General features: G+C 54.5%; 1 protein-coding gene across 4 annotated transcripts in view; it reads left to right on the top strand.

Moving 5' to 3' along the window:
* Positions 1-15,036, top strand: part of Plxna4 (plexin A4) — a 427,134-nt gene that overhangs the window by 385,528 nt on the left and 26,570 nt on the right. For all 4 annotated transcript variants that reach the window (XM_048786917.1, XM_048786920.1, XM_048786919.1 and 1 more), the window contains 4 exons: positions 4,651-4,919; positions 7,249-7,315; positions 8,116-8,262; positions 12,826-12,985. In XM_048786917.1, the coding sequence (XP_048642874.1) occupies positions 4,651-4,919; positions 7,249-7,315; positions 8,116-8,262; positions 12,826-12,985 (643 nt within the window). The remainder of the gene's footprint in view (positions 1-4,650; positions 4,920-7,248; positions 7,316-8,115; positions 8,263-12,825; positions 12,986-15,036) is intronic.

Raw genomic sequence — 15,036 nt, forward strand, 5'->3', positions numbered from 1 at the left:
GGTTCAATCCCGAACACTGCAAAAAACAAAACAAAACAAAACAAAAAAAACAGCCACGGAGTGATGGCTGTATGTGTGGACGTGTGCAGACTGTGCTCCGCTTTATTAATCTTTGTGATTCCACCTTCCAGCCTAGTAGGGTGCTTGACAGAATAGACATGCAGGAAACAGCGAGCAACCACAGAACTGAATGTCTGCTTGTCTATCTTCAGGAGGGTGGACTCGGCAATCTGGGAAGGGGATTCTGACCCCTCTGGGTGGGATAGAGAAGATTGTAAGAATTCAACTAGGATGAGTATCTGCACTTATTCTCCTTTTTTCACTAGTTCAAAACTCTAAAAGGTCTAAGTAGGCTTTCTTTAGGGTGTAACTTCTTAATTGTATTTTCTAAGACTGTGTCAAAGTTACTTTGGGGCAGGACAGTCACCTCCCACATAAGTTTTCTCTTGGTGGGCACACGTGCACTGCCCTCCCCATCTTTTATCCAGACTGTTGGCACGGCCCACGTTAGCTCTGCTCCTGTTCTTCACTTGGTCCCATCTGTCTTATGGCTTTCCTCCATCTTCTTGCCTCTTTGTAGAGTCTCAGACTCTCAGATGTGGCTTGGCACTGGTTTGGCATATACTCAAGGGACTGCCAATGGTGACATCCCTCAAAGGGCACAGAGGATAGAGAGGGACTCTTGAGACTCAGGACTCAGGGTTCTGGTAATTACCCTGCCAGTCTGTATTCCCCGCAAGGTGCTTTCCGTGGACGTGCCCCATCTGGGCTCCAAACCCATGGTGTAGATCACACTGTGTCCCATCCTGGCCTGGCCTGCTTCCTCATCCAGCACCTGCAGATCTCCCCGCAAATATGACTACTTCCCATTGTCTTTGACTTTGTCAAAAAGGGAGACTTTCTGACCCCCCAGCCTCCTGCTCTCAAGGAACTAATCACCAGCTTCACTCCTGTCTCTGTGTAAGGAGCCCACAGTTGGCTAATCGTCAGACATGGGCAGTCACAAATAGGTCACGTGAGTGTAAAAATTGTAGTACAATATATATAACGTGGCATTTACCACTTCGGCCATAGACACATGCTGAGTGCCTCTGCCTCTTTCCAAACTCAAGCATTAGCTACTGGTTCTCCCCACCCCAACCACCGTGGGCGGCCGCCCTTTACTTTCTGTGAATCTGCCTATCTAGAGACTTCGTATGGGTTGAGTCACACAGTATTTATTTGTCCTTGTCTTCCTTTAACCCACTCAAAGCAGTACTGCTACAAGGTACCCTAATAAAAACAGAAAATGCCATCTGCCAGGTCCCCATCACATGTAGTGCACAGTGCCAGGCACATTATGTTCATTATTTCAATGAAGTCTTCTAATGACCTTGCAGGGATGAGATGGGATCTTTTAGTAATCTCTCAGGATTATTACTCTTGTTCCAAGGCCACCTAGCTGGTGAAGGGCTATGCTGGATCTCCAAACCCAAAAGCTTGTCTGGCTTCCTAGCACCAGGCCCTGCCCCACCTTTCACCACAAGGAACCCTGTCCCTGGCTTCTCCCTGTAGCTTTCCCGTGCCAGATCTTCTAGTTTGAATCTTCAAATTGGCTGTCAAGAGAGAGCAGCCTTGGGCAGGTTTGGCACTATGGCACCTGGAGAGGCAGAAGAGGTCACAGGGACAGCTAAGTGCCATACTGACCATGACATGCATGCTGGGCCTCCTGCCTCTGCTGCACTTTCTGCAAAACACAGAGGCCACCTGGGCAGCAAGTGCCTGGGACCCTGGGCAGGAGGCTTTTAGCACAGCCACCTGTAGGAAATAGCATCCAGACCAGCAGGCTGGGTTTGGGAATTGGAGACCACAGTGACGTGTGTGTGAAGGAAAACTCCATCACCTCTGGGGTCTATTGCCTCATCTGTAAAACGAGAATATGAGAGCCGATGTCATAATGTTTTATGAACATTAAATAAGATAATGTATGTAAAGTGCTTGGCAGGTGCCGTGCACGCATTAACAGCAGTGGCTTTATCACCTGCTCCATTGACTGCGTTTCACAGATCCCTCTCGCCCAGGAGTTTCCGTGACATCTAATGCGTGGCACCTCTTGTCTTGGGGTGCACAAGGTAGATAGATGCCTTTTCCCCATTTTATGGACAGAGGAGATGGAAGGGACATATCTTGGTAAGGAGTATCCAAAACCATCCTCCCCCCCAGGCCAGTGCCACTCTGAAACAAGACTTTCTTTATTCACCAGATGGTTCTCTCATTTAGTCGAAGTCTGTGAATATGAAACTGGATAGTAAACTTTAATTGTAACCCAACAGGGTAGAGTTTAGAGCTGGTGAGGGGTTGAAATTGGGAGACTGTGATTGACGGCTTCATGTTTGAATGGGTGTGTGAACAGTGCCTGGACTTAGCCAGTAGGCCACAAAAAGGGGGGCCTGGTGATCTACTCCTTAGGACAGTCTAACAAGAGGACACTTCCCTCCTCACACTTCCAACTAGTGACGTCACGGGGTGGGCAATACTGCTTTAGATCAACTAGAAGCTTCCCCTGGAACGTTTCCACACCAAGAGGGAGAAGCATCTGTGTAGGAGGGTCACGGGATTGGGGGGAGGTCAATGGGTGTCAGACGGCAGATTGAGGCCTGGCTATGGCGGGGAGGCTGCCCCAGGTCCCTTGCCACTTCCTCCTCAGCTCCCGGGGGAGTGGGAAACGAGTGAGCCAGGCATGAAGCAAGCAGAGATGGCCCCCCTTGGGGAGCGAGGGACCCTTGCGGGTCAGAGGGCTGTTCTGAGAGCCAGGATGAGCTGCAGGGTGGCCCTGGCCAGCACCTGCTGTACCTGTTGGCTCTGGCGAGTTCTCATCTCTCTCCTGAGAACCGGCCTTCCAAGTACCTGCACCACAGCAAGACAGACCCGCGGGAGCTGTTGATGCCAGGCAACCAGAACGCTCCATGGGGGCGCTGCTCTGCAGGGCGCAGGGCGGCCCACAGCGCCCTGTACAGAAGGCCTCAGGTGGCCTCAGGCAGCACTCGGGCCTGTGTAGCAATGCCCTCCTGTGCGCACCCTACCTGTTCCCGGGCCAGGAATGCTTCTGCCACCTCCCATGACCCCAGACAGATAGGCTTTCTCTGGCGATCTCTGTCTTTGCCAGTTGGAACCTCAGGAGCACACATTGTCCCTTAGTCCTGTGATGCCCCAGGAGGTGGGAGGATGTGACACGGACTGCTGGTCTGGCCTGACGCTTCTGTCTTGGGGACTTGGGAAAGCTCCTTACCCTCACGGGTCCCTGGGGTCCTAACAGGACCTGCCTCCTCGTGGGTCTTGTGGATTAAATGGGTCAATGATTCCTAGATCCCGTGGAACAGTATCTGACACAGAATAAGATCCAGGTACATATCATGTGTTACTTGTTATCTTCATTTTGCTGGTGAAATTAAGTCTACTAAGAGTCCCCGCTAGTCAATGACGGCGATAGAAGTAAACCCAAGTTCCCCCAACTCTGAAACCATGCTCCTGATGGCTGCCTATGTGACAGTCCTTCTCAAAGACTGGAGGTAACTCCCCTTGGGGGGTCTGATGCCCCCCTGGGGTGATTTTGTAGTCACCTTTTGTTTGCTCAGATGCAGATGCTGGAGCAACACACAGGTTGTCAGTGTGCCCGTCAATGACCTTCCCCCAAGTTGGCCCACCTGGCAAGCCAGCGTCCAGGTGGAGAAGCAGAGTGCCAGTCCTCCAGGGAGGGGCCCCCATGCCCCTTCCAGACACAGCCGCCCCCCAAATAACCAATAAGTCTATTTAAAGGGAGTTATGTAAAGAGTGCATTTGACCTTTCTCATTCGGTATGTTGGAGAAGCTGGTCCCTGTATCAGGGGCAGCAATAGGCCATTCCCGTCACTGCTGGACACCAGGAGCTCCCAGGCTGGAGTATGGCAGACAGTGCTGCCGAGCATATTCCTGTACATGGGTGGCTGGCGGGTGACTGCCCAGGGGGTAGTGCACCCTGCTGGGCCTCCCAGGAACAGACCCTGTGGGCAGGAAGGCAGAAAGCTCTTGTGCCCCCTCTTCTGGATGGAGTAGGTCTCAGAAGGTGTCCCATCACAGGCTAGAGTCAGTGAGGTCCTCGAGACCACTGGGCTCAATCTTCTCATTTTCTCAGGCTAAATTTAGGCCCCTAGAGAAGTGAAGGGACTTGTCCATGGTTACCTAGCAGATGGGGGCAGAGTCCATGTGGAACCCAGAAACCTTGACTCAGACCACTTACCTGTCCACAGGACCCATGGGGTGGGGAGGACAGGGTGTTGGGTTAGCTAGAGGCTCAGTCCTGGTGACCCATCAGCAGGGTGCCAGCCACAGCAGCCCTGAACTGGCACCTTGTCAGCTCCGCACCACCATCAGGGAGGAGCTCAGGCCCCAGAGTCCAGCAGATGCCGGTTCAGATCCCAGAAGCGCCGTTTATGAACTGTGGCTAGTTCTGTCCTCAGCTGGATGGTCTCTAAACGGGAGGTAAAGACCTGTCGTGGCTGAGTACAGTGCCGGGCTCCTGGGGATGGATAGCATTAGCCAGTTGGGCTGCAGAGATAGCGATGGGTGAGAGGTGGGGTGGGACCCTCCAGCTCCCGCGGGAGGTCGCCAGGGCATCCTTGGCCTTTCCCGCAGGTCCCGGGCTACCGGCAGGAGCGCGTGGAGAAAGGCCTGAAGCTCTTCGCGCAGCTCATCAACAACAAGGTGTTCCTGCTGTCCTTCATCCGCACGCTTGAGTCCCAGCGCAGCTTCTCCATGCGCGACCGCGGCAACGTGGCCTCGCTCATCATGACCGTCCTGCAGAGCAAGCTGGAGTACGCCACCGACGTGCTGAAGCAGCTGCTGGCCGACCTCATCGACAAGAACCTGGAGAGCAAGAATCACCCCAAGCTGCTGCTCAGGAGGTGAGGGTGTGGCCCAGGGTGGCAGCCGGGCGTCTGAGCATCCCCTGCTGGCCTCCTCCAGGCTGAGCCACCTGGCTCCTGGAGCCTCCCAGAGACCAGAGGAGGCTGCAAGAGGAGCAGCCAGACTCCCCGAGGGTCAGGTACTGCGCTGCCAGAAGCTGAGCTTCATCCCCAAGACCCTGCCCACCACCCACCAGCCAGCGCTCTCCTAGAAGCCCCTGCCTGTCACAAGGGTGCCTATTGGCTCACCCTCTGGTTTTCTTCCACCTGTATCTGCTTTCCACTTGACTTTATCTGTCCTTCCTCTCTCTGGATTTTGATGCCCTTCCTCTCCCTGGATTTTGATTCTCTGTGGATACTTCAGAGGTCATTTATGCCCATCTCTGGCCTCCTTTAAGCCAGAGCTGGAATTAGGAGAGAGACCCCATGGCTTCTTGCTGCCCAGGGCCCAGCAGCAGGTACAGCATCCAGGAGCTAGTTAGAAATGCAAAATCTGAGGTTCCCCCCAGACCCTGAATCAGAATCTGCATTTTAAAGAGGAACCCAGGTGGTTTGAATGTGCAGTAGAGTTGGAGAAGCACTGAGCACAGACCTTTTGGTAGCCACTTACCCAGTGCAGCCCAGCAGGTATTACCTGATCCTTGCTGTAGGCTCTGAATAGGTCCATGGTGCACCTGCAGCTCCTATAGCACGCTGTTCAAACCAGAAAGGGCAGATGTGCACACGTGCCCATGCCCTGGCCTGTGGCTACAGCCTCTGTCTATTTTTGCTTCTATTCAAGGGAAGTCTCCTCTGGGCTACGTGACTCCAATGTCTGTTGCCTTGGCGGATCTAAAGTTACAAAACTCCCACGTGAAGTGGTCACGGCCAGCCCTCTGCCCAGACCAGCTGTTGGTCTCTGCCTCTGTCTACCTGGCCCTTGACTTTCACCCTGGGTCTCTGGGTCCGAGGCTATGCCTCAGTGCCCCTGCTTGGTCCTGTGGATAGATCTGGCTTTAGAAGTGTTCACTTCAGGCTTTTTCCTGGTACAGCAGGCACTCACTGGCACAGATGCCAAAGGTGGCTGCATAGAGAGGCAGTCATCCAGCTTTGGAAACAGCAAGGTGGATCATTTTGATTTTTGTTTTACTTCCACCACGGAGCCACCCACAGGCATAATTCTAGGTTGCTGCTGCCAGCCAGAGCTCCCACCCATTTCCTGGTGTGGTCTGTCTCCCCGGCTTGTTTTCCTCTCCCACTCCCCCATGCCCCTGCACCTTCTGCCCTCCTCCTCCTCTCTCTCCTTCTTGCCTCTGGCTGCCCACTTCTTTCAGTATTCTTCTTGTTTCTCTTCACCTTCACTTTGGGCTGGCAGAGGCCCAAATGCTTTGGAATTTTAGTTACTAAGTATTTTCTGTCAACTGCAACTTTAAACTCCATACAAACATATGTGGATGGCAAACAGGTGGACGGGCTGGTTTTACTCTGGAGCTGGCCATGCACTCAGCAGAAGTTTGAATGTAATCTGTTTTCTCTAAATGGATGCAACCACAAATAATAACATTGCTGTCGCATCTTCACTTAAAAGAATAAGTGGGCTTGGATTGTAGCATGAAAGACTCAAGAAGGCACTTCCTCTCATTGCAAATCATACTCTAGAAGGGTTTCCAGAGGAAGTTCCAAATTATGTGGAAGCCTTCGAAACAGGATGATTTTGACGTCTCGAGGGATGAACTAGGTTTACAGCTCCATGTGGCCCTCCATGCTTGGAGTCTTTAACTCCGGTTATGAGCTCCATCTGGATTATCTGGCCTTTTTTTTTTTGGCCATGATTCTCCTCCCCTGCTACTTTCTTTGATTTTCGCTGCCAAATTAGGATCTCCCCTGATTTTGTTTGCTCACGCAAAGTTCTCTAAGGCTGAGCTGCTCAACAGGAGAGCTACCAGCCATGGGCAACTATTTAAATCTGAATTCGTTAAAGTAAATAAAATGAAAAATTTCCCCTCCTCAAACACACCAGCCACAATTTTCACTTTTGATGGCCACATGTGGCCAGTGATCACCACGCAGGACGGCAGGTGGAGAACCCTGTCGTCATCAACACAAAGCACTAGACAGCCCACTCTGAGCAGGCCCAGAAACTACCCACCTGTGACGTCACCCGATATGCTGCAGGTCCTTCTCCAGCTTCGAGATAAAGCTCCTCTGACCACCCTGGGAGCTGGGAGTCCACGAAATCTCCCTCTGGGTAGGATCTCAGACGCCTTGCCCTGCCACCAGGCCTGCAGGTTCTGACCCGCTGCTTCTCTCTTTGTCCTCCTCTGCTTATTCCCTTGGTGTCTGGTGACAGGACGGAGTCGGTGGCTGAAAAGATGTTGACCAATTGGTTCACTTTCCTCCTCTACAAGTTCCTCAAGGTAGGATGGGATGAGGCCCTATTTCTGGCCCTGCTGTGATTCCCATCTCGGGGACCAGCCTGCATGCTCCCCAGCCTGCCCCATTCCATGCCGCACCCCCAAGTCCACTCTGGCGGGCCTCGCCACTTCCATCCCACAAGAAATGGATTTGCCCCTCATCACCGTCTTGAAAGACAGGGATCCCATCTGGCCCTAGTTTGTTTCTGGGACGAAATCCCTCGTGGCTGGTTTTTTCCCAGTTAAGGGGCGGAGGAGCCCCTGAGAGGGCCCTGCATGGACCTTCAAGCTAAGTCCCCACTTAAGCTGAAAATAGTTCATCTCTTACTTCCTCACGAACTCCTTTTCCCTCTCCCAGCCCCAGATTTAGGGAGGCTGATAAGGGTCCTGGTTAGGTACAGCAGCCACATGTCACAGCAGATAAGCCAAGATGTGCCTGGGAGGCGGGAGAACTGCTGGCTTTCAATGACCAACCTGTTTTCCTAGAGTTCATACCACAGAGGACCGAGCTCTGCTCTTGGTGGAGCCTCAGAGAGAGTGAAGGGAGGAGGGACGGGGGAGGGAGACAGGGAGGAAGGAGGAGCCGGCTCTAGACAGGAGGCAGGAGAGGGTGACATGGGGAAGACCCTGCGTCCAGAGAGCCAAGAGCCCCACAAATCTGAAGGGTAAAGAGTTACAGAAGAGAAAATTGGAAACTGATAAAGAAGCAGGTGGGTCCAGGAGAACGGCAGGACAGGAGCATGGAGTGGGCTCTGCACCCCTGCAGCCCTGAAGCTCAGCGGCGTGTTTCTTGTCACATCCAGGAGTGTGCTGGGGAGCCCCTCTTCTCCCTGTTCTGCGCCATCAAGCAGCAGATGGAGAAGGGCCCCATAGATGCCATCACGGGAGAGGCCCGCTACTCCCTGAGCGAGGACAAGCTCATCCGGCAGCAGATCGAGTACAAGACCCTGGTGAGCCGCCCTCCACTCCTGCGAGGTCGTGGCACATGGGGCAGGAAGGGGAGGAAACTAGCAAGGGCCCCTGGTGGTTCTGCAGCCCCCACACCACCCACCAAGGTTCAAGTACGACTGTATTGTGGGGTGGGAGGCCAGGTGGCTTAGTGTGAGGCGTTCATCCAGGGAACTCGGAGATGCCCTCTGTCAATCAAGGTCAGGCCCTCCTCTCCTGGGGCGGCAGTTGCCCTAAGAGGCAGCAGAGCTTAGCAGGGCCCAGTGTTTAATATTGTAGCAGTAGAGTGTATTTTGACATATTATACACACATGGAGTATAACTTCCCATTCTTGTGTTTGTACCTGATGTAATCGTAGAGAGCACTAATCTCCAGGATATATATAAAAAACTCAAAAACTTAACACCCCAAAAACAAATAACCCAGTTAATAAATGGGCAAAGGAACTGAACAGGCACTTTATAGAAGAACAAATGTGAACAGTCAACCAATATATGAAAAAATGTTCAACATCTCTAGCAGTTAGAGAAATGCAAATTAAAACCACACTGAGATTCCATCTCACTCCGGTCAGAATGGCAAATATCCAGAATACAAGCAATAATAAATGTTGGTGAGGATGTGGGGGAAAAGATATGCTCATACATTTCTGGTGAAGACTGCAAACTGGTGCAACCACTCTGGAAAGCAGTATAGAGATTCCTCAGAAAACTTGGAATGGAACCACCATTTCAGTTTTCCCACTCCTCAGTATTTGTCCAAAGGACTTAAAATTAGCATACTACAGTGACACAGCCACCTCAGTGTTTATAGACGCTCAATTCACAATAGTAAGCTATGGAACCAACCTAGGTGCCCATCAACAGATGGATGGATAAAGGTTGTGGCTTTGGAATCAGACAAACCCAGATCTGAACCCTGACTGGGTACATTGAGGCAGGTCCCTAACTTCTTTGAGTTTATGTTTCTTCGTCTGCAAAAAGGGGATTGTAGAATCTGTGGGAATGGGAATAACAGCAGCTGTACTGACTGGAACTGTCCAGGGAATTGAGGGATCCCAGTGCCCAGGAGGGGATGGCAAGCAGGCGTTCACTCCCGCTGGCTCAGGCCAGCCTTCCAGTATGGCTGTTCATCCACCTCCTGGCTGCCCACCGTCCTTCTGTGCCCAGGGTGACCCTCAGGCTTTTTTTTGGAGAGAACTGTGATATCCTTCCAAGTCTTTTTCTCCAAGAAAGAGGAGAGGAAGTGGAAGGAGGAAGGAGTATACAAAACGTGTTGAGGGTGAAATCCAGGTGACCCCCAAGAATGTTAGCAAAAGAGACCGCCAGGGAGTGAAGGGGACAGGGAATAGATGGAATTAAAATGGAATCAGCAGGACACCAGACAATGGTGGCGGGAGGGAGGGGGTGTAGCAGAGCTGGGAGAGACAGATGCTCCGACACCCCCAGTTGCTCTGAGCCCAGGGTTGGGATGACCCCACAGCCTGCAGCCAGCTGGGGAGATGGTCCCTACCTCTGGACAAAGCTGTCCCTCCTGGCTGGAGGGCTGTGACCACAATTCATCGGCCCCACCCCCGTCTTCTGAGAGCCCTGGGGTAAACCAAGAAGATTTCTGGACAGATTTACCAGGATTGGCTCCCTGAGGATTGAAAGGCAGCGCCTGCCAGGGAGGCCCCTCATGGCTGCCTCTACTCCCGAGGACAGTTAGAGACACCAACAAAAATGGAAAAGTGGCAGGGGGGAGGCCTTCCAAAAAACAGAGACCTGAGGGCTGGGGATGTAGCTCAGTTGGTGGAGTGCTCGCCTCGCATGTGCAAGGCCCTGGGTTCAATCTCCAGCTCCACACACACACACACACACACACACACACACAAAGACCTGAGCTGATTTCTTAGTAGGAAAAACTACCTTTGAGTCGCTCCTGCTCCCTCCCCTCCCCTCCCCACCCCACCCCTTCCCTCCTGCTTCCCAATATTGAATGCAGCACAAAGAGTGGTGATAATGCTCCCCCACAAGTTGCAGCAGGCTTTGTTCCGAGGTCAGAGGATGGTTAGCTTACCCAGCTGGTTTCAGGTGACTGCCTCAAAGAGAATGTGAGGAAATTGGAGTGGGTCAGGGCCGAGCATCCATTAAGGTGGAAACACAGAGAGGCGGGGAGAAAAGGGGAAAGAAACTGTGATTGTTTTGCCTGGAGTAGACCGGGCTGCTGGGGGAGATTGCCTGGGCCCCTCGAGGCCCGGGGGAGGGAGCTCCCCTGTGTGGAGGGGCAACCCCATCTGCTGAGGAGCAGGGAGAGGAAGGTACACGGTGCCACGGCAGCAGGCTGGACAGAGTCCAGGTGAGCTGCTCAGATACGAAGATGGGACCTGGTGGGGTTCTGCAGCAGCTGGAGGAGCCCTTAGGGGAACCTTGAGTAGGAACCTCGCCCTGGGCAGGAGGGACAACGGGTGGCTCTGAGAGACTCAGGGGGAGACCAAAGTGCACTTCTTTAATTCAGGTGCACCTCCTAAAAGTCCAATTAAATTGATGCTCTAGAACATGGCCTGGCATGACCCAGGGCCCAGCTACTGGGAATGCCCCGGGACCCGCATCAGTAGTGTCTTAGAGCCTGCTAGGGTGCTGGGTGTCCCCTGGGAGCCTGCTAGAAATGAGATACCCTCCCAGGAGCCCACTGTAGTGCTGGGTGCCCCCTGAGAGTCAGCTGAAGTGCTAGATGCCCACCTGAGAGCTTGCTAGAGCGCTGGGGGCCCCCTAGGAGCTCCCTAGAGGGTTCCATGCTCACCTGGGAGCCTGCAGGAGCACTCGACAGTCACCTGGAATCCTGCTGAGGGGCTAGATGCCCTCCTGGGAGCCTGCTAGAATGCACAATCCTAGGCCCCACCGTGGACCTCCTGGACCAGAATCTGCCCACGAGATTCTATCCACAAGAAAAGTTCACGGGCACTTCCCAGCCCAGAGGGCCCCAGGGCATTTGTTCAGTAAGTAGCCAAGGAGCACAGGGGCCGGGAACTTCTGAGAGACTGTGCTGCGACCTGTGGCCAGGGGCCAGTGCCTCCGCTCTGGAAGGCTGGTCCTTGCCCTGAAGTATGCTGTGCAGCTGTTCCCCTGGGGCCACCCTGAACCTCTGGGGCAGGAGAGATGCCAGGAGCTCACCCGCAGGTGGCGGCCCCTGCCCCATGGTCTCTCCTGGGAAGAAGGCTGGAAAAGCCCTGCTCTGCCTGGGGGACATGGAGCCACCCACTCCTGGCCCCAGGACAGGACAGCAGGGGCAGCCAGAGCAGCAGGAAGGGTCAGGCCTGACCGCTGAGCAGGAGGGAGGGCTGCTGGGAGGCTCCCCAGGAGGGAGTAGCCAGGCGAAGGCACATGTGGACACGCGGTCAGTCCAGAGGTCCTGTCGCCCGTGTCTCCAGTTGGGGGCGCGTTGAGGATGAGTGTGGTTTATAGACGCAGAGGATTTCTCTTTCTCAGTGGAATAAGAGTGTTCCCCACTTGAGCTCATAACAGCCCCGTTGCTAATGAAAGGCAGCCGTCCAGCGCCGGGGAGCTGATTGCCAACACACGGAGCGCAGCGCGCGCGCGGGGCTCTGGTCTGGCTCTGGGAGCCACATGAGGCCACTGGGAAAGGGCTCTGGGGAGGGGGAGGGAGGGAAAGTCCCCAGCAGGAGAACAGCACGCAGAGGGCGCAGGCTCTGGGGCCAGAGGAGAGTCGGGGGCCCAGAGAGCCTAGCAGCACCCCTGCCCCCCGGGGAACCCCAGGCCCCCCAGCTCCATCATCCATGCAGAAAGAGCCCACTGCAAAAAAGAGCGGAGGAAAAAAACCTGGAACTTCTCAAAGGAAAATTCCAGAACTTCTTAAAAAAAAAAAATTGGTGAAGTAGCATTTTAACTTTTCTGACTTGTTCCCAAAAGAGAATGAGCCAGACGGTGGCCTTGTCTCCCACCAGGTTCAGGTTCAGAGCCAGAAAGGAATCTCAGGTGGTCCTAACCTGCGATTTTCCCAAGGGCACCTTTTTGAATACATCAAGCCTCTTGTACATTCTCCACCCTCCCCAAAGCCCTAACCCTCCCCAAATTAAAGTTATTAAAGCTTTTGGGACAGGAGCCCTGATCCCATTAGCACTGAGTGCACCTGTGTCTGGGAGGGAGCCATGAGAAACAGGGTGGCACAGAAGCATGGGTTCGAGGGTCTAAGGGTGCCACCAAGATTGTGTGTCTGGTGCATTTTGAGACAGGGCCTCACTAAGTAGCCGAGGCTGGCCTCAAACTTGTGATCCTCCTGCCTCAGCCTCCCCAGTAGCTAAGAGTACAGGCGTGGGCCACTGCACCTGGTGAGAGAGTTTTCGTGAAGTTCGTCCCAACAGGCAGTCAAGCATGGAACTTGCACTCCTGCAATGACCTTGAGCCTGGGAGTTGTCCTGCTTTTCTGAACGGAGAGGGCAGGGCACCTGGTGGGGACACAGGGCTGGCGCTGGAGAGGACAAGCTGTACAGGATCCCAGGGTGCTGCCGGGGACCCCTGAGCTCTTCCTCTGCCTCACCCATGTGCTCCCTCCCCGCCACCCCCAGGTCCTGAGCTGTGTCAGTCCAGACAATGCCAACAGCCCTGAGGTCCCAGTGAAGATCCTCAACTGTGACACCATCACTCAGGTCAAAGAGAAGATTCTGGATGCCATCTTCAAGAATGTGCCCTGTTCCCACCGGCCCAAGGCTGCAGACATGGACCTTGGTGAGTCGGCTGTCCCCCCACCCAGGGGCCTGTCCCTGTGACCAGTCCTAGGACTTCCTGCTTACTCAGGGCAGGAGCAGCAACCCCCGGACGCAGGGGACGGAGGGACAATCAGTGGATGAGGAGGGCCATGGCTGGCCCCCTAGGAGCCCACAGGACTTGTCTTCATGGGCTGCTGGCATTGGCCAGAGCCCGTCAGTGAGCAATGGGCAGAGAAGGGGGGTGGTGGCTCGCTGACGGTCTGATGGTGATCTGGCCTAGCTGGGGTCCTCTGAGTGACCAAAGGCTGGGAGTAGTGGTGTCGCATTCAGTGAAGGGATTTAAAGGCAAAAACCGCTCGTCTGGTCTCCGAGGCGAGGTCTGGCTTCCGCTCCGCCCCGCTCTGTCCTGTGCCTGTAATTTTTGCTAAATCCCTCCTGCTCCAGAGATGTGGGTCAGCACAGAGAATGAGAGAAAGAATAAGAAGACCGAGCTAGGACAGGCTGCTGAGGAGCAGGATGACATGGTGTCCAAGTGTCCCATGAACAGATGGCCCCAGGCCTGCTGCCGAGGGCCAGTTGTACTTAGATCAGTTCTGGCTGGCTTGAGTGTCTCACAGGATGTCATCCAGGGGAGAGCCTCCTGGGGAGCCCCTGGCTCTGAAGAGGCCACAGTGGAAGAGAGACAGTCCAGCATTGTGGGACACCTGGATTCGAGTCCTGGTGCCACTCGGTCCTCGCTGTGTGACTTTGGCCACATTACTTAATCGCTCTGTGCCTTAATTCCTTGCCTATAAATAATGGATATAATAATAATAATCTGTTTGATGTTAAAAATCCAGGGGGATGATGCATGGACAAGTCTTTTTCATGCAGTGTCTGGCCTTCAGTCCCCTCTGTGAGTGTTGGTTGCTGTCACCGGGGATGACGGTAACATGGGTAAGGGCAGTGGCTGTTCCTGACTGTTGGTGCTGGACAGGAGAGAAGGCCAAGGATTCCTGACAGCACGGGGTGGGAGACCCCTGACCCACCCATCCGGCCTCTAAGCTGGCTTCAGCTAAGCCACCCAGGACAGATGGGCATCTGCACTATTTGCTGAAATCCAGAGGGAATATCCACTCTGCCCCCCCCCCAGACCCTGATGGCCAGAGGGTCTTAGGAGCTGGCAGTTCTGCTCACCGCCTGCAGGTCTCACCTCTCCACTAACCCTCTTGCCTGGCTCTTGGCTGGACGCGCGCGGCCCTAGGCCCTGTGCTAGGGAAGAGAGATCGATTGTGTGGGGGACGTGGGGGAAGGGGATGGGAGTGGGTGAGTGTGCCCACGTGTGTGTCCAGGGAACTGTCCCCCGGGTGGGGTGGACGTGCGTGCCTGTGTGACGTGGCCTGTTCTGCGGCCATAAGGGGCCCCCAGACTTAGGAGGTCGAGGGCTTGCTGTGGAGCCCATGCCAGGCAGGCCCGGGGCTCCTATCCCCAGGTAGTTCACGGGGTGCTCCCTGACGGCTTCTGGGGAGTTGAAGAGGGCAAGCAGGTAGCACCCACCATTCACTTTGTTTTATTATCTGAGGGGCCCAGGGCAGAGGCCACCCCGCTCCTCGGTGTCATTATCTGCACAACGAGTTGGAAGGATTCCCGGATAGAGGGGCGGAGAGGAGACGCCATTATCTGAGGTCCCTTCCTGAAGGCCGTGGGTCTACAGAGGTCCTGCTGGAATGCAGGAGGACACCTGTGGGCGGGTGTGCATGGTGCTTGGGAATCGGGAGCAGCAGGTGGATCAGGTGGATGGGGACAGCTTCTCCGCCTTACAAGGAGGGGCAGGGAATGGGGACTCCTGGGGCTGTGTGGCTTAAGCCCTTGAAGGCCAGGGATGGCGGCCAGCATTCTTTAGCTCCCCATGAGGGCGCATCCTCTGAAGCACAACCAGGGAGCAGCCCTTCTCTGTCTGCGGGTGTCCTGAGAGAAACCACGACCCGCTGGGGACCAGTGCTCGGGAGCAGTTTCCCGCCTGGCCTTCTCTGTGCCGAGGAGGGGAAGAAGCTGCTTGTTAGCTTTTTTGGGGGGAGAGGGGGCTGATTT

The sequence above is a fragment of the Marmota marmota genome, unplaced genomic scaffold (genome assembly GCF_001458135.2).
Source record: "Marmota marmota marmota unplaced genomic scaffold, marMar, whole genome shotgun sequence".
Taxonomy (NCBI): Eukaryota; Metazoa; Chordata; class Mammalia; order Rodentia; family Sciuridae; genus Marmota; species Marmota marmota.